The sequence below is a fragment of the Callospermophilus lateralis genome, chromosome 8 (genome assembly GCF_048772815.1).
Source record: "Callospermophilus lateralis isolate mCalLat2 chromosome 8, mCalLat2.hap1, whole genome shotgun sequence".
Taxonomy (NCBI): Eukaryota; Metazoa; Chordata; class Mammalia; order Rodentia; family Sciuridae; genus Callospermophilus; species Callospermophilus lateralis.
Genome location: NC_135312.1, coordinates 120870003 through 120888844, shown reverse-complemented (window position 1 = coordinate 120888844; position 18842 = coordinate 120870003). Strand labels below are relative to the sequence as shown.

At 37.2% G+C, this 18842-nt stretch overlaps 2 protein-coding genes across 2 annotated transcripts in view; one reads left to right on the top strand and one right to left on the bottom strand.

The window, feature by feature from the left end:
- Smarca5 (SNF2 related chromatin remodeling ATPase 5) overlaps window positions 1–2272 on the top strand; it is a 32701-nt gene extending 30429 nt beyond the window's left edge. Inside the window, exons 23-24 of the mRNA XM_076864203.2 lie at window positions 293–400; window positions 991–2272. Of these exons, the coding sequence (XP_076720318.1) occupies window positions 293–400; window positions 991–1056 (174 nt within the window). The 3' untranslated portion in view covers window positions 1057–2272. The remainder of the gene's footprint in view (window positions 1–292; window positions 401–990) is intronic.
- An 11995-nt stretch (window positions 2273–14267) lies between these two features.
- Window positions 14268–18842, bottom strand: part of Frem3 (FRAS1 related extracellular matrix 3) — a 71534-nt gene continuing 66959 nt past the window's right edge. The window contains exons 7-8 of the mRNA XM_076865228.2: window positions 16259–16408; window positions 14268–14479 (exon numbers count right to left, since the gene is read on the bottom strand). Of these exons, the coding sequence (XP_076721343.2) occupies window positions 14268–14479; window positions 16259–16408 (362 nt within the window). The remainder of the gene's footprint in view (window positions 14480–16258; window positions 16409–18842) is intronic.

Here is an 18842-nt window from a genome sequence, read left to right as displayed (position 1 = left end):
TGCATATATTCTGAGATGTTCATTTTCACTGCTTCAGTTCCTAAATGTAGGAAGGATTTGTGAAGAGTATTCACCAGAATGATGTAAAAAAAATCACATATGCTTTTTAAATCCTCAGCATGGACTCTACATGAAAATAAATTTCTTTTGCTTGTTTTTGTTTAAACTGTCAGTGTTTTATGAGTGATTTTATATTATCCTACTAAGACATAACCTTAGTTTAAAAATTGAAATTAGGACAACTTATAGATGGAAAATATAAGCTTATCATGTAATTATGTTTATAACTCAGGAACTCCAAAGGAGGTGTAATACCTTAATTACTCTAATTGAAAGAGAAAACATGGAACTAGAAGAAAAGGAGAAGGCAGAGAAAAAGAAAAGAGGACCAAAGCCTTCAGTAAGTATTCATGAATATGTGAAGGTGTACAGACCATGTAAAGTTCATTATTTTCTTTTTAAGTATTTGAATATTACTTGACTATCATTAATGTGTTAGTTTTTTCATTTTTTAATGTTTTGTTTTTTAAAATAATAGTTAAATTCTTTGAAAGTATAAATGAAACTTCACTGTACTGTGTAGGGAAAATCATGTTATCTTATTTAGGGGCTCCTGAAGATCTGCAAAGGTACGTCTCATGGATGCCCAGAGTGCACAGTCATTTTGGGAATACAGGTCATAATTTTAGAATAATTTAAGAAATATTAGGAAAACAATGGCATCACAACCCTTGCTTTTAGCTTTTAACTTTTTGTTTATTGTCCTAGTGAGGTCTTAGCAATGTTAAGATAAGCATTATAAAGGGAAAAAAAATTTTTGCTACTTAATAATAATGTGATTATTGGGGACTTGATAGTCTGGGGGGAAAAATTCTTGTACTTAACTGTTACTATGTAGCAGTTATAACTAAAGTGCCATCATACGTCTGCATATTATTTCATGTTGGTATTAGTCTTGCCATGAAAAATAATCCTTCTGTTTGTTTGTAGACACAGAAACGTAAAATGGACGGAGCACCTGATGGCCGAGGAAGAAAAAAGAAACTGAAACTATGAATGCATATTTGTTTCATAATCACTAACTTTAAACCAGTAGTTCTTTAATTTACGGGTCTTCATAAGATGTACTGTACAATGCTCAATTGTTATGTCATTCAAAGACATCAGGTTCATCTGTTTACTGAGCTAGAAATATAGTATGTAGTTTCACTTTTTTAAATGCAACAGCTGTGCTGAAATTTTTTTTATCGTTAACACTTGAAGTAATAAAATAGGCTTCATTTATTAATAAATGTTTCATTTGATTTATTTTTCTATTATAGTTCCATTTGTGAAGATTGTGATTTTTTGTTTATCCGCTATGATTTGTACACTTGTAAGGCTTTAAAACAAGCAAACAAGTAAAAAAAAAAATTGCAAATAACATTTGTCCCTTCAGTCTTCACTTGGTTGTGTAATTGTTTTAATTCACTTTGCCTTTGCAGAAATTTGGGTATTTTCTTTGTAGTGCTATTGAGTTTCATCTGGAAAGATTATGTAAATTGCATTCTCCTTGCTTATTATAGAATGGGGAAAAAGGCAAGTCAAATTATCATTAATTTCTATGCATATTTCTGTTATGCTTTCTGGTTTTATAGTTGGTTCTGAAGCGAATATGCCCTATTCTGTTGGAAGAATGGCCTTTTAGTTGTATAGCCAAAGACATTTAGTATTTTCTGGTTCCTTAAGGTGTTGTACCATTTTGTAAAAGGAATATTATTATTATTATTATTTTTTAAGTATTTGGTAAATATTTTGACAAATAACCTTCTGAAACAGCCACAATTTAGAAAGATAATGTCAGAACTAAGGTGATTTTTTTTTTTTTTAAATTTAGAAGGACCCAACTACAATAAGATGTGAATTTGTCATGTTGTTAAAATTGATAACAAAGTGTATTCACTCCCAGTTTATAGTATTTTTTGAGTTTTAGAGTAAATGAAAATTTTATTTTATTATATTTTAAAATAATTTCTAAGGGTTAGCAGCAAGACTGAGTATAATTCCAGTTTTTATTTTCTATGGAACAGACTTGATAAACTGGAGACCCTGAAGCAGGAATATCCAAACGGTAGTGTCAGGATTTTAGCTGTACCAGAGGCCTTTATGTGCTACACATAATTTGTATAAAGTTTTATATGTGCAAATTGGGTACATAAACAGTTCTCCATTTTTCTAAGGGAATGCAATAAATGTAGCATCGTGAATAAATATAACTTTTATAATCCTCAAAGTGGTCTTTTCTTTCCATTAAAAGTTTTTTTCTCACTTAATTTTCCATTTTTTTTCCCTTAGGACATTCTCTTTCCCTATACTTAGATTGCTTCCTCTCATATTTCTATTAGATATTTTCATCTGTTCATATATAATTGAAAATTCTGATTGATTAGTATTACTCGTACTGCATAATTTTGTGAAATATGGGATTGCTGATGCTAACATCAAACAAAACAGTTTTTATGGTAAATTATAGAGTAGTTTGGATTTATTACATGTTCCCCAAACTAAATTGACTTCTAAACAACATTGGATTCTTAAATAAGAGTTGTGACCTCATTTTAGAAAAAAAAATAATTGGGGGAAAAAATGTAAGGCTGAAAGAAAACTATAGAGGTCACTAAAGTCATGTTTTTCAGAGAAAGAAAAATTGGGAGGAGTTAAAAGAGTGGAAACATAGACTGAATTAAATACAGTACTAGTCCTTGAGAGCTTGCAGACTCAAATATAAAATAAATTAATATGAAGAAAAATGGACTTGGGAAAAGCATGAAAACTAATAATGCCTGTATTTAGCATTGCAGTTTTGCCAATACAGGCGATAATTATTTCATCAGTGAATGTAGATACCACTGTTGCATGTTCATCTAGAATGAAATCAAATCACATTTTTATTTGCTATTTAAGGGAAGGAAGAACGGTAACTAAGTTCAAATTACCCCTCTGTCTTAAAGAACTAATGGTGAAGATAGACTGAAAATTGGAAAACAAGCCCATCCCATACTGGTAGGATGGTGCCTGAAGTAAACCCAGAAGAGCCAGTGTTGACATAGTGATGTGTTACAGCAATCTATTATCTAGAATATTTCATTTACTTAATGAGTAAGGCTGTGTATATAATTTCTGTTGGGAAGGTAATGTCTATTACTAAATAAAATGCAATTGTTATTTTCTACTCCCAATATAAATGTTAATCTTAAAAAGAATGGGAAATGTTCCAATAACAAGCTTTATTTTTAAATATGCATAATGTTACAGCAATGCTTATGTGCGTTATGACGAATTAAAATTATTAGGAATTCTGCACTAATCAGTCATAATTAATAATTGTATTCATGGACATCTAAATATTGTATTTTCTCTTACAAGATTCTAAAGTCTAGTTAAATTGATAGAATTCTAGTATCTAGTTAAGATGTAAAAAGTAATAGCAAAAAGGAATAAGTGGGTCAGTATAAGTATTTGACACACAACCAATTAATCTACTGATTTGTTGGTAGGTTTCAAATTTTCTTAAATAGAATCCTATTGTATGGTGTTGGATTCCATATTTATACAGTATTTTAAAAAGCCATGTCAATTTTGTTTTTCCCTTTAGAGATCTGCAAGTCCTTAGTTCAGATAATGTTCATTAACTCCCATGCTGAAAAGCCTACAGTCCTTAATACTTGACACTTTCTTATGAAGTATTTCTGTGGGTGAATGAATTCACTAGGCAGACTCAAGTTGTAGGAGTTGAAAAAATATGAAGAGGTTGAACTCAAGTAAACTCAAAATAATGCACTTGTTTCAGACATAGTAAAATAGTTTTTTTTTTTTTCTATGACCATTTTAAAGAAAGAAGCAGCGCTTTATAAACTTGTATTTCAGTATATTTGGACCTAAACTGCCTGGGCCTCATGTAGTCACCTAGGTAAACCTTGACAGACGCAGTGGTTGGGTAGTGCTTTACTATCTTCATGTATGCCTTCCCCTAAAACCACCTTTGTAGCTTACAACTTGGGCATTAACTCAACATTACAAGTTTTACTAGAAAAAGTCACTAAGTATAGTGTGTTTTGAAAATTGAGGTCATAGTAATCCTCTGGCCTACCAGGGATATGTCATAAAACCTTTACCTGGGAGTTTGTTAGAAATGTAGAACTTTGGGCCTCGTGCCAGATCTGAATTAGAATCAGTCTTTTATCACTTAAAGGTGTTCAATATGAGCAATAAAATTTAAAAAGCTTGGGGCTGGAGTTATGGCTCAGTGGTAGAGTATTCACCTAGCATGCATGAGGCACTGGGTGCTATCTTCAGCACCAAATAAAAATATTGAGTCTGCCTAAAACTAAAAAATATTTTAAAAATTTAAAAAGCTTTGTTTTAAGATATTTTGCCAAAGCAAAATGAAACCAGACATTTTCAAGATTAACATGGTGATCAAGTTAATATGGATCTTGGGGTGGCTGTTGCCTGAACCTAGGGCCTTTTGTACTTTTCCACTGAGTTATTCCCCCTGTGCCCCTACCCCAACCTAGATTTTTTTTAAATGTAGGATGAATATTTCAGAATGCATTTTCTTGAATTTATGCAGATTTACCAGGGTCTCTTTATATACTAGCTTTTAAGTCATAATATCTTAATTATATCAAAGATTCATTTCTCCAGTGTGTCCTAAGACTAGCAACAGTGTCAACAACTGGGAGCTTGCTAAAAAAAAATTCTCTTGGGGCTGGTGGTATAGGTCAGTGATAGAGCTCCTAAGGAGACATGCTTAGCCTGTAAGAGGCCCTGGTTCAGTCCCTAGCATCAAAGAACAAACCTAAAAAACCTCTTCAGTCCATACTCAGATTCCTGAATCAGAATTTTTGTGGGCGGGGCCCAGCAATTTAAGCTGTCCAATTTATCTGTTGGTTATTGTTTTCCTTTTTAAAAGTGGAATAAGTGGTACAGAACTTTTCATCATCAGTTGCTCAAATTTACAAATCAGTGTATCATAAAATGCTGTGCAAAAAGTAAGTGATGAAATGATGGCCAAACAACATTTGGTAGTCTGTGCAAGGGACTGTTGAATTGTAAGCCACTTTATTACAGAAGTGACAAATGGTGGTTAAAGAATTAGACTTGCTGACACAATGACTTTGGATGTTTGTCTCGTTTGTTTCACAGGAGGGATACTTTTTTTTTTTTTTTTTTTTTTGTCTTACTGACGATTGAAAGCAAGGGCACATTACTACTTAGCTACATCTACCCAGCCCTTTTTATTTTTTATACTGAGATGGGATCTTGCTAAAGTTGCCCAGGTTGGCCGTGAACTTGTGATTCCCTCCTGCCTCAGTCTCCCTTGTAGCTAGGATTACATGTACCTCTGTCCCTAGCCAGGAAGGACAGTTTTTAAGTCAAAATATGTACAAGTAATTCTCAGACACATCCTGCTGTATATCTCACATTTAAGACATGATCTATCAAAGTCAGAAGTTTATGTTCCCATATTGATGCATTAGGCATGGGCAGGCTATTCAATATCTGTAGGTATTTTTCATTACTGTAGAAAGGTTACAGTCTGGGTGCTATTAATGTTGAATTTTTTTTTTTTTTTTTTGTCTTGAGTTCCAAACTGTATAAATAGGAAGAAAGTCAGTAATACAGTATATAGCCCGAGAATAAGACGCCAAGTCTTCCCTTCCACCTGGGCAGCTATGAAGATCCATACCCAGAACTTGTAGTCCTGTTTGCTCAGAGCTTTGCCCCCTGGGAACACATGAGGACTCAGGACAGCTTTTTTAGATTGCTTAGAAATGATGTGTTGAACATTAATGTCTCCCTGCCCAATTTTGAGGTACTGGAGATTGATTAATGCCTCTGGGTCTTGTAAGTTTTTTTTGTTTTTTTTTTAATCACCTACATCTGGAGTTGGCACTTCTGATGGCCCTTATGTTTTTAAGATTGTGCCCAGAACGAAGAATACAGTGAACTGATGACAGAATAGGCTTCTCTTTCTAAACCCTCACAAGCAGTGACTGTAAATTGTGTGGATATAGTACTCTCTTCCAGTTGCCTCCCTTGAAAAAGAAAAGATCTGCTTTGAGGAAGATCACAAAACATGAGAAGTGAACGGTGGGAAAATTGGAGGCTATTGTTAAAATGCATTATAGGACATGTGCCTGAAAGAGGGCAGCAGAGGAGAAGCTGAAACCATTAGATCTGTGGCTGTTTTACCACAGGAAATCCTTTTGGTCTGAGGCTCACCAAGCATCAAAATTCACATTGCCAAATTTTCTGATTTGAGTCTTTCATTGAGCTTTATCCTACAGGTGGTATGAGGTGTTTGATATTAGTTTTTAAACTCTAGTACTATAAAAGAATAGTCTCAATTTACTTCTCCCTGACTTAAACATTTAAACTTTTGATTTAAAAAATTAGCATTAAATCAATTTCATAAATGTGTTCAACATACCTCCTTGACCAACCATCTTGTTTTCCAGTAGCAACAATATTCTTTGGTTGTAATTCCCCTCTGTGTCCCTAAGGTAGTAGGCTACTGCCGCAGTCTGGCTGGGCACAAATCACGAGCCACTCACAGCTTTGTAGATTCAAACAGCAATTCTTTATTCCCGATCTCACACCGGCCATCTACAAACACGTTCTGGGGAAATCCACATTCTCTGCCCAAATCCACGCCACTGGGCTTCTGTCTCCCCAAAATACTGTCTGAATCCCGTGAGAACTCAAGAGGAACTCAGGCAGCAGGATACGCCCTATTCCCAGCAGGAATAACCTTCCTAAACCGGGAATGCCCTAAACACGGATCCGCCCTGGTCCTTGAGCAAGGTCACCTTCCAGGAGTCCTTCCACTAAGCAGCATGGAGATACGCTGGCAAGGAAATTGTCATACCTACTTTGCTAATGGCTCCCAGCATCTCCCCCCTTCTGATTAATTAAACAAGTAATGTGGCTTAAGGACCGTGCCTGGTAGGTTGTCCAATTCAACATATGGTTCTTACCCGTCATCGGAAAACTGACCTTTAGGCGTCAGCCTCCTGTCTTAGGTTGATACCACTGCAATTGGATCATACCCGTCACTGACTACCGGTCCAGCATAAAGCCATTGGCCCCCAAATTTTAGACCATCACTAGCAGAAGGGAGGAGGATACAGAAATGCCACGACACCAAGCCAATTGACGGCTCCTTTGGAAAAATTGCATCACTGGTGACACCATCAGCAAAGATATGCTAGCACTACCACAATTCGTTGCACCAAACGATAGATACATAGTCCAGGCAAGTTCTGCAAGCAGTTCAAAGCGGAGGAATCTATCAATATGCCCGTCTCCTCCCAAAGTCCGTTTCCTCCCAAAGTAAGTTGACTCCTTGATTGAGCATTACTTGTTGAGTTATATTCATTGATGCATCAGTTTATACAGTTTACTGTGATAGCTATCATAGAAGCTATAGTTTGGTTTTATCTTTGTCTTCACCGGCACTGGGATGAAGATAGGAATTCTGGCAATGATGCTAAAGAGACATTATCCTGAAAAGAATTATTAAATATAATGAAAAGGAAAGGTGAAAGTAAACAAACAGATCTGTTAACTTCCTTTAAAAACAATCCTTAACAGCTGTTTACCTGATTTAAATTAAGCCATTTAAATCACGTGAATAAAAAAAAATAATAATTCGGATCCATTTTTCATGAGCGCTCCTCATATATGAAATATGGACATACGCACACACAGACATACAACACAAAACACAAGAGTACAACACATAAGACAGTAATAAAGGCCTTGTAGCTTTACCTAGGTGAAATCTCCATTGCAATGTTTAAAAACTCCACAGTCAAAAAATAAAACTGATCAGAAAAACTTTAACCTAGGTTTGTATGAGCTCAAAAAATAAAATAGAACCTTATGATGTGGAAAAATGCAATAATAAAATAGATATTGAAAAAAGCACCCTGGTTAATCACTGTCGCAGATGTAAGAATGGCCAAGCTGGAGTTCTGGATATCAGCTGTTATGGATTTGAGTCAAATTATCTTCTTTTTGGTCTGTAGAAATTGCTTTAGTTAGTCTCTCTGGAATCCAAATCGGCTGCTGTTCTCCCTGTGGATACACACAAAGAGAGCCCTGACTCCAGACAATCACTGGGTCAGGACCTTTCCATTGTCCTGTTAGAATATCTTTCCAAAGTACTTTAGGCTTATGTACATTTTTTGGATACATATGCCTTTCCGCAGCACTAAGTCCTGATGAATCCAAATTTAAAAAGTTTAGAGTAAAAAGGGTTATTTTAAGTTTATCTTTGGGGGATATATACCCCTTTCCAATTCCCTCTTTTTGCTTTAATAAGTACGTTTTAATAGTTTGATGAGCTCTTTCAACTATGCCTTGTCCCTGTGGATTGTATGGGATTCCTGTTATGTGAGTAATGCCAATTGATGAGCAAAATTGTTTAAAAGAGGTAGAAGTATAACCAGGACCATTATCGGTTTTTAACTGTTTAGGAACGCCCACAGTGGCAAAATTTTGTAAGCAATGAGCTATAACATCTTTAATTTTTTCTCCGGCATGAAGGGAGCCCATCAAAAATCCGGAAGAGGTATCAACTGTAACATGTAAATATTTTAATTTTCCAAATTCTGGCAAGTGTGTGACGTCCATCTGCCAAATATGGTTAGGTATCAGTCCTCTAGGATTGACTCCAAGATTAACTTGTGGTAAAAAGGTCACACAATTTTGACGTTGTTTTATTATATGTCTGGCTTGTTCCTTAGTTATTTTAAAATGCTTTTGTAAAGTATTAGCATTAACATGGAATCTTTTATGAAAATTTGTAGCTTCTTCTAGTGTAGAGAAAATATGTATGTCATGTGTAGTTTTATCTGCTAAATCATTGCCCAAACTAAGGGCTCCAGGCAATCCTGTATGTGCCCTAATATGTCCTATAAAGAATGGATCTTTTCTGTCCCAGATTAGACTTTGTATAGTGGAAAACAAAGAGAAAACAGTAGAAGAAGGGGAAATCCTACCAGCATCTTCAAGAGATACTATAGCATTAACTACATACTGACTATCAGAAAATAAATTAAATACAGAATCTTTAAACATCAAAAAGACTTGTAAAACTGCATTAAGCTCTACCTTTTGAGCTGATTGTTTGGGTACTAAAAATGTAAAAGTTTGATCAGGGGTAACTACTGCTGCTGTACCATTATTTGACCCATCAGTGAATATATTTGGAGCATTCATGATAGGGGTTTTTCTTGTCATTTTTGGAAAAACTACAGGATGCTTAGACCAAAAAGACAACAAGGGATTAGATGGTAAGTGATTATCAAATGTAACATTAGATTTACACATGATTATTGCCCAAGTATTTAACTCATTAGCTAACTCATCAATTTGATCCATAGTATATGGAGTAATAATTTTATTGGGAGAAATTCCAAACACTCCCTTCGCTGCTTTTATTCCTTTGAGTATTAATTGTCCTATAGCCTCAGGATACCTAGTAAGAATAGTGTTAGGAGAATAAGATAAATGTATCCACAATAATGGACCTTCTTGCCAAAATACTCCTGTAGGAATATTTTTTGTTGGTAGTACAATAAATAATAAAGGCAAACTTATATCAATTCTATCTAAATGTATATTTTCCATATATGTCTCAATAATTTTTAATGCCTTTCTTGCTTTAGGAGTTAACATGCGAGGTGAGTTTGGATCTGATGGACCTTTTAGAATATCAAATAAAGGTCCCAACTCTCCTGTTGGTATGCCTAGATAAGGCCTTATCCAATTTATGTCTCCCAATAACTTTTGAAAGTCATTAAGTGATTTGAGTTGATCTACTCGTATTTGAATTTTTGGTGGACGGACCATGGTTGAGGATAATAGAACTCCTAAATAATTAATTGGAAAATTTAATTGTACTTTATCTATTGCTATCTCTAGATTATAATTTTTTAATAAGTTTGTAAGTGTGGCATAACATTCCAGCAATATGTTTTTATCTTTATGTGCCAATAATACATCATCCATATAGTGAAATATTTGTAGTTCAGGATTTTGATTTCTAAGTGGCTGGATTGCTTTGTTAACATATATTTGACACATAGTTGGACTGTTAGCCATCCCTTGAGGGAGTACTTTCCATTCATATCTCTGATCAGGACCTTCATGAATTAATGCAGGGATAGTAAATGCAAAATGTGGACTATCCTTGGGATGAATTGGAATTGAAAAAAAACAATCTTTAATATCTATGGCTAAAACATGCCAGATTTTTGGCAAAGCAGACAATTGAGGAATCCCTGATTGAGCAGGTCCCATAATAACCATCTCATTATTAATGGCTCTTAAATCTTGCAATAATCTCCATTTACCAAATTTCTTTTTGATTTCAAAAATGGGAGTATTATGGGGAGATATGGAAGGTTGAATATGTCCTTCCGCTAATTGTTGTTTGACCAGATCATGGGCTACTTGTATCTTTTCTTTAGTCAGGGGCCACTGAGGAACCCACACTGGTCTTTCTGATTTCCAAGTAATTTTGATTGTCTCAGTGACCCTTTCTGAAAATCCAACCCATGTCTGTCTGTTCCTTGATCTATTTGAATTGGTGCTGCTATACCTTGTCCTTGTTTTCCTAATCTTTTTTCTTTCCTAAAACCTTGTCTTCCCTGGGAATAGGGCGTATCCTGCTGCCTGAGTTCCTCTTGAGTTCTCATGGGATTCAGACAGTATTTTTGGGAGACAGAAGCCCAGTGGAGGTGTGGATTTGGGCAGAGAACGTGGATTTCCCCAGAACGTGTTTGTAGAAGGCCGGTGTGAGATCGGGAATAAAGAATTGCTGTTTGAATCTACAAAGCTGTGAGTGGCTCGTGATTTGTGCCCAGCTAGACTGCGGCAGGCTACTGGCAATAGAGTGAACATGAACAAGAATTATTGGGATTTTGGACCTGTAGAGTAGTGAGGGTGAGTTGGCCAAACAGCCATATTCCTTATTTTCTGGATTGTATTTGGGAATGTGCCCATCTTCTGTATACATAGGAATATCCCACATTGAGAGTAACCTACATTTTTGTTGTTTTTGTTGCTATGAATGGAACCTCGGGCCTCACAGCCTGGGCAAGTACACTGTCACTGAGCCACACTCCCAGCCTCTAAATTTTGAACTGAGGAGGTGATTAATTCTCTAGCATCCAAGATGTACAGGTCTTACTGGTCCGATGCCAATGCTTAATATTGTATATCATCCATCTTCAGTAATAAGAGAGACAATGCTGAAGGCTTTGTTGTTTAAACAAGATAATCACCACATTAGCAAAAAGGCTATTAATACACTTGCAAAGTCAATAATTAAGCATATATTTTTCTTTCTCAAGCACACTGTCTTTGAGGGTGTAAATAACCCAAGGGTGTTTTTATGTATATAGGTTGTTTCATAAATAGGGGAAACAAGTGGAGCTAAATAGAGATTATTTCTTCACCTTAAGCTGTTGTGAATTCCTACTTTGATTCATGAGATGATAAGCTTTTCTTCTTTAGTCACTGAAAACAGAATTTGAATAAAAAGCACTTGATGATAGAAACTTCTTTTTCATCCCAAACCCAATTTTGTCTTCAAAACAATTTGCTGTGAAACCTTAAACGCAACTCCGGTGCTGTGCTGGAATTGGAAGGTGGGGGGTCTCACCTACAGAGACTTAGCATGAAGGTGACCCCAGGAAGGTCAGACCCTAGGAGGACAAAGGTGCCTGGGTGCTGGGGAAGGGCAGATTGCAGACAACAGCAGTCTTTCCAGAGCCCAGTTAACAAAGAACACACAATATTCATTAAACATGATAGAAGTTCTGCCCCTTGTTTCAAAAAGCCTAGAAAATTTCAGCACGAATTAAGCACTGCTCCTAGAGACCATGGTATTCCTCTGTTACTGACATTTGAGGGTTTGTTGGTTTTCCTTGCAGTGCTGGAGATGGAACCCAAGAACTCATGTGATAGGTGAGATCTACCACTCCATAAGATCTGGCTTGGTGAACCGACCATGGGCAAGGAGGGTGTCACATCCCAAACTCCAGGGCACAGAAGCTCCTGTGCTTGGGACCCTTCTGGACCTTGCCCTATGTGCCTCTTCATCTGGCTGTTCATGTGAACTCTTTATTATTAACCAGTAATAGCAAAATACTACGTATTTTCCTAAGTTTTTTGAGCAAATTATCAAACTATCACACCTGAGAAAGGGGTTGTAAGAGCTTGTGACTTGTAGCCAAGCTGGCAGAAGTATCAGAGGTCTGGAGCTTATGTCTGGAGTCTGAGGTGGGAGAAGTTTTGTGGGACTGCAGAACCCTGTGGGGTCTCACATAACTCTGGGAAGATGTTGGACACCCAGTAGGTGTCTAGAGAGGTGAAGGATTTGTTGTTGGTGTGGGAGAAAACCAACACATTTGGTGTCAGAACTGTTAAGAGTAGAGCAATACCTGTCAATTACATTCCTTGATATGTGGATGACGAGTAGATTAGGGACAGGACTGCCTACAACTTCTTTCTAAATACAGGTTTGCATGGTCCAGGCTGGGATTCCCATGACTTTTAGACATGGTGCATGTGTTGATGTTGCTTGGAAGCAGCAGCACTCTCAAATGGGCTGAGTCAGGTCTTCAAGACAGGGTCTCAACTGCTTCTACAAACATTACTTCACAGTCAAACACCGAGTGTCTTATTTTTTGTACTTTCTAGTTTACTTTGCCAACATCAGCAAATTCTGCAGATCTCTCATTGGGTACTAACTTCCTGTGGCTGCTGTAACAAACTGTCCCAAACTTGATGACTTATCACGATAGTCTATCTTTCATAGTTCTGGAGGTCTCCAGAAGTCCAAGTCCCTGGGCCAAAGTCTAGGCCTTGGCAGGGCCGACTCAGGGCATTGTGAGGCTTAGGGATATATCTGAGAGTTATCCTGGCCCATGTATATTTTGTATATAGCTTTTCCCTAACATTTGTGAAGGTTCTGTATCTTTCTAATCTATAGAAGAAGTCCAATACATGGTTGTTAAATTTCATTGAGTTTATAAGATTTTTGTCCCCAGTAATTGGGCAAATTGTATGATGAGGGAGGATTATATTCTTTTGGTGAATTTGTCTTCCTTCAGACAAGAATCAGACAAAACTGGAAGGGATCTTAGAAGTTGAATCCAAATTTCTCATTTCACAGAAGGAAGAGCAAGGTTAAGAGTTACAAAGTAGCTTAGAAAAATGTTTTCTCTGAATGGGAGAAATGAAGTCAAGCACTGAAGCCAGGCTCAGGCTGATGGTGAACAAGGACATCTCCACCCATCTGTGCAGGTTGCCTACAGTAATGTTTGGGAGAAAGACTTCTTGAATAGTTTCTGTTGAACACCAGGTTGGCTTGGAAATAGGTTAATGTCTGAAACAAATTTTTACAAGTTATGCACAATAAATACCTCAAAAATAGCAATAGGATACAAAGATGTGGCTTTGTAATAACTTGAAATGATTTATGTGACATGTGTGAGGTACAATAAAGACTATAAATATTGTCATTCCAAAATTAGTTAAGAACTAATTGGGCAGTTTGAGAACTATGCAAATCTTTAAACTTTCTTTTTTCCCCTCTCGGATACTTATATTTTTATTACCTTACTGTTTATTACCCTTTTTACAAAGGGGTGCAAAAGCAGGACTTGTTGATGAAACTACGTCCCTACCAAAGTGGCTCTGATGAAGGGCTGTGGAGGGAAATTAAACAAATGGCCAAGAGGAACTTGTCTGCAAATTTCAGATATCTGCACTCCCATCCAATAACCCAGAAAATTCAAAACAGAATGATGATGATAATGATCATGTGTGTGTGTATGTTCACAAATGAAGTATTTCATGTTCAGCCTCAATCAGTAAAGAGAGTTCAATCTTTGGTACTCAGTATTGATTTAATTGACAATAAAGGGTTTTACTGGTCTTAGAAACAAAGTAAAAGAAAATAGAAATAGGACAACAAAAGCACAGTCTCACTTATTGTGGGCTCAATCCATTTTTTTGTATATACATATTTTTGTCTCCATGCAGTTGCATAAACTATTTTTGCACATATCACCAAAACTATAACACCAATGGCACTACAACAGCACTACTATCCCAGAGTTGCAAAGCTCTAGTGACAGTGGAGCTTTATTCTGCTTATATTTCTCAGGAAGCCTCTCGGTCAAAGAAACTACAGGCACTCTTCTTTAGTCAGCAATGCTGTCATTGATGATAACGGTGGTTTTATTGGGTTCTCCAAGCACTGCACCAGTAGGCACCTGGAGAAGTAATTCAAACCTCTCTGGACCCTCCAAGACGGGCTGTCCCAAGTCATTGAGGATGGTCACTCGGAATGTCTGCATGTGTACTCCTGGGGCAAAGTCCAGTCTTTGGATGACACCAATATAATCAACTCCAGCTAGGGGCAAGGAAAAGGCACTGGTGAGACTCTTAGGATTCATTGTTGTATTTTTCAGAGAAAAATGAGATGGCTCATCAACTCTGTAGCAATTGCCTTTGTCCTCAGCACCCACTCAAAATCATATTGTGGGCTCAATCCCTAGAATGGGTAAATTTTCATATCCTGCCAAATCCAGTTCTTCATCCTATGTCCATGTGCTATCCTTGACTCGCACATCATTTTCCAATCAGTGAGTGGCACGTCATTTTCCAATCACTTTCACAAAGAATCCACTGAATATAATAAAAGCTCTCTGAGGGATGCTTCAATTAGAAATGAAAGGGATTCCTTTTTTAATTTGTAACCTGGAAGCTAACTTTATGAATTTTATTTTGATGCGTTTTCACTCATTCACCTTTGCCAGACATCTGGTTTAACTGTGCAACTTTCTGCTCAGTTTTACTCAGCCATAGAGCTTGTGCCTGCCATATTCTGGGTTGTTAATCACTTTTGCAAGCTCCTGCCCCTGACCTTATAGCTTCTTTGCTGCTTTTTGAAAAGTCATCACCTGTTATGATACCAACAGTGATAAGCGCTGAACCGAAACTAGAAACCCCCAAGGAATATGAATGTATTAATAATTTGAGGAAGAGAATATTTATATGGTCTCAAGTTAACTGTGCATAAAATGCTTATTAATTGAAAAGAAAACAAGTAACTTTATAGTGGGAAAACCTGGATGATACCACCTTAATCAAGTGATCAAAATTAACACCTCCTGTAAAAAATTTAAATGGAAAAAGTCCAATGAATCAATTGGTCTATTCGTCTTTGGTTCCATGTATATACCTAGAGTAAGAATGACCCTCTATGAAGATTAAAAGAGAAAGAAATCAAGAGAAAAAGAAACTGGTAAGAATCATTACTGGTTTCATGTACAATGTCCTGAGATAATTCGCTAGAGTTCTTTTTTTTTTTTTTTTTTTAAGAGAGAGAGAGAGAGAGAGAGAGAGAGAGAATTTTTAATATTTATTTTTCAGTTTTCGGTGGACACAACATCTTTGTTGGTATGTGGTGCTGAGGATCGAACCCAGGCCGCACACATGCCAGACGAGCAATTCGCTAGAGTTCTAATGTGTGAATTCTTCCAAGTGTTAAGTAAAATGGCCATGTTTATTTACTTTAACATTCCTGGATGCATGATGAAACTGGCTTTACATTTTTATTTCATAAATGTGCATTTTACTCTTCGTATGCCTCATCAGTTAGTGCAGCTTTTTAGATTACTGGGTATTATTTACAGGAGTTTTGCTTTTTCTTTGCTTTTATTTTAAAATATTCTCAGAGGTTTTGGATACACAAGATACTAGTCTGGAGCTATGCTTGCTGTCCATGTCCCAGGAGACCAAAAGGTCCAGCTGCAAATGTGAACATGTAAGTGCAGCGTAGATGGAGCTGCCTTTTCCTCAGATGTGACTGGATTCCTCCAGGAGTTGGGACTTGTTCAGCTATTCTGGGGGTGCCATCATCTGAAATATTCTTTATGAACTGCTTAACTACCTACAAATATTCTGAACTTTAGAAAATTAATCTGAACTTATTAGAAGCAAGTGGGTAATGAATGAATCATAAATGGTGATGTTTGAATATTCTATATATTTTATAGACAGCAGAAATTGTTACATATGCACGCATGTGATCTCTGTGTTCAGGTAGGAGATGCCTGTCAAGAAAGGCTAGGCTGGACCCTACTGAAAACACACATTATAATGTTGTATCCATTCAATGGCCTCTTACCTTCTGCTGACTTCTGCTCAGTCTTCCTTGAGCTTATGGTGACAGATGATGCCTGGGAAAGATCGGCACCTGCTCTCTTGACACACACCTCCACATAGCCAGCACGTTCATCAACATGATACTCTGCATCCCCAAAGTGCAGGTTAGGCTCTGCAGAGGCACAAAGGACAAAGAATGCTTCCACCTCCCAGGAGGACCCTCTTCTTTGGCCTGGTGTGAGCCTGGGTATTCTTTACAACAGCAAGACTTGACAGGTCTTACAGGTCCTGTCAATATTTAGCTCAGGGGAAAAAAAACCCAGAAACTCCCCAGAAGCCATGTCAAAGAGCGACAGTCCATGACTTTGACTCCAGGAAGTACCTGGAGATAAAATCAGTTGGAACCCTATTCATTTTTTTTTTTTTCTGTTTTAAGAGCTCTCTTTGAAAAAGGAGGGGAAATTGGCCAATTGGCTGTAACTCGGACAAGTCAGTGACTCAGAAAAGATGGTGGGGAGTTAGGGAGTCTTTTCTTCTGTAGAAACTGTTCTTGATGTTGAGGCAGGGTTCTGAATTTGGGGACTGCTGCTGTGCATTTTCCCAAGGCATTTGGTGATCACAGGGACAGACACTAATCCGAGGGGAGGCAGGATCCTGTTAGCAGAGATGCCAGATGCTTTTTCCCCATAGATGCAGGGAAGTGGCTCTCTGGAAAGAAAGCTGAAGGAGGCCAGAGCAGGTCACGGCTTGGGCAAACGTGTATCTTCCAAAAGGCAGGAGCATTTGACAATGAGTGTTGAGGTTTGGCCAAGCAAATATGCAAATATGCCTGATTTATTCTGTTCTAAAAAGTAGCCTACAAACTTGCCCATTTAAAGATTACAAGGCTTAGCTGTTATACTAGACATATGCTGTCCTAAAAAATATTTTGAAATAAATGTTTTTGTTTGAATTATGACATCTGGAGGCCAAAAACCAAACCAAAACAAAACACACGTCTCCTCTAACCCGCCGCTACCAAAAAAACAAAAAAACAAAAAAACAAAAAACATTGAGAAGCAGCTTCCCCTAAGAGGAATGACCCTGAAATTGGAAAATGGAAAATCAAAGTTATAGAGATGACACCTTCACAAATATATTTCACAAAGAAGCATATTTGACTTAAACATTTGGAGGGTAAAAATCAGATTTAATTTGCTTAGGATGTATTTTAATAGTTTGTAAATGCTGAGAAAAATTTTACTATAACCTGCAAGACCTCTCATAATCTGAATTGAGTCCATTTTTTTTTTCTGGAATCATCTGCAACTTTGCCCCACACTGTGCCCTGTTTCCCAGTTGCTGTAAACAGCTCACAATGCATCCAGTGTAGCAGGTGCTTGGAGCCTCCATCTTTGCTGGTGATGTTGTCGGAGCTAGAGTGTGACAGTTTGGCAAATGCTGACTCATGCTTTAAGAATTTGATAGAGTTACCTGTCTCAGGGAAGCCACATCTAACTCTTTCAGGAAACTAAGCATTCTTTACCCCATACCTCTTTAACATTTGGCGTAATTTTACCACTGTGGTAATGGGTTCCATTTGCCATTTGCATTTGGCAAAGGTGCTAAGGTCATCTCTCTCTTTTTTTTTTTTCCATGTAAGAACCTTCCACTTCATCTCCCCATTCTTGCCAATGATGTTTCTGGTGTCTCCAAGGTTGGGATGGGAGAGGCAGGATAGCAGGAAAGTTCTTTTCTTGATGGGTATCTTCATGGTGATCAATACTCTCTAGTCTTGGAAGATGGAAGAAAAGCTGATTCTGTTTTCCACGGGCTTTTTTTGTGTGGGTTCTTTGGAGACCTGTCCCTCCCATAGTTGGATATCTCTTCTGTGGTCTCTAGACACAGATGAAATGTCAATATTCTGACTGGTTATTTAATCCTTTCTCAACTCCTGTGCGTTTGGCACCACCTCTGCTGAGGACCATTCAGCCCTCTAGATGGCACTTTTGGCCAAGACTTAAGATAAGCCCAAGCTTGCTGCTCTCTTTCATGTGCAGCTCACATCTGATTGATGGCACCTTCCTGCTTCCTTTGCCTTGATAAATTCTAGGAATACTGCTTAATCCCAATGCAGTCCCTTTTGTTTGCTCATTTGTGACAGCAGCTAACTATTTATCTCCCACACAGTGATGTTTCAGGCAGAGCCAGACTCCACCTGTTCTCCATGCACATGACATTTTTTTTTTTTTTTTTTTTTTTGCAGGTGGCATGCATGACGTCCCAATTAGTCTCCTTTCTTGATTTAGCAACTCTTGGAAAAGGAAACTGTTGAAGCTACATTCTATCGTGGTGTTTTGTGTTCTTATTAAGGCCTATGGACTTCCCAAGTTCAGGGGCCACATCCCACATCCCTGTATTCTTAGTGACACGGTGGCCAGCATATTCTCAACATTCAAGAATTCACTGGAGAATAGATAATTTTAACTAATTTATAAAATATTTTAAATTTATTACAAAGTTGTTTTAAAATTTGGACAAAGTAACCTGCTTTTGAAAAAAAAATTTTTTAGATGTTGATGGACCTTTATTTTATTCATTTATTTATATGTGGTGCTGAGAATAGA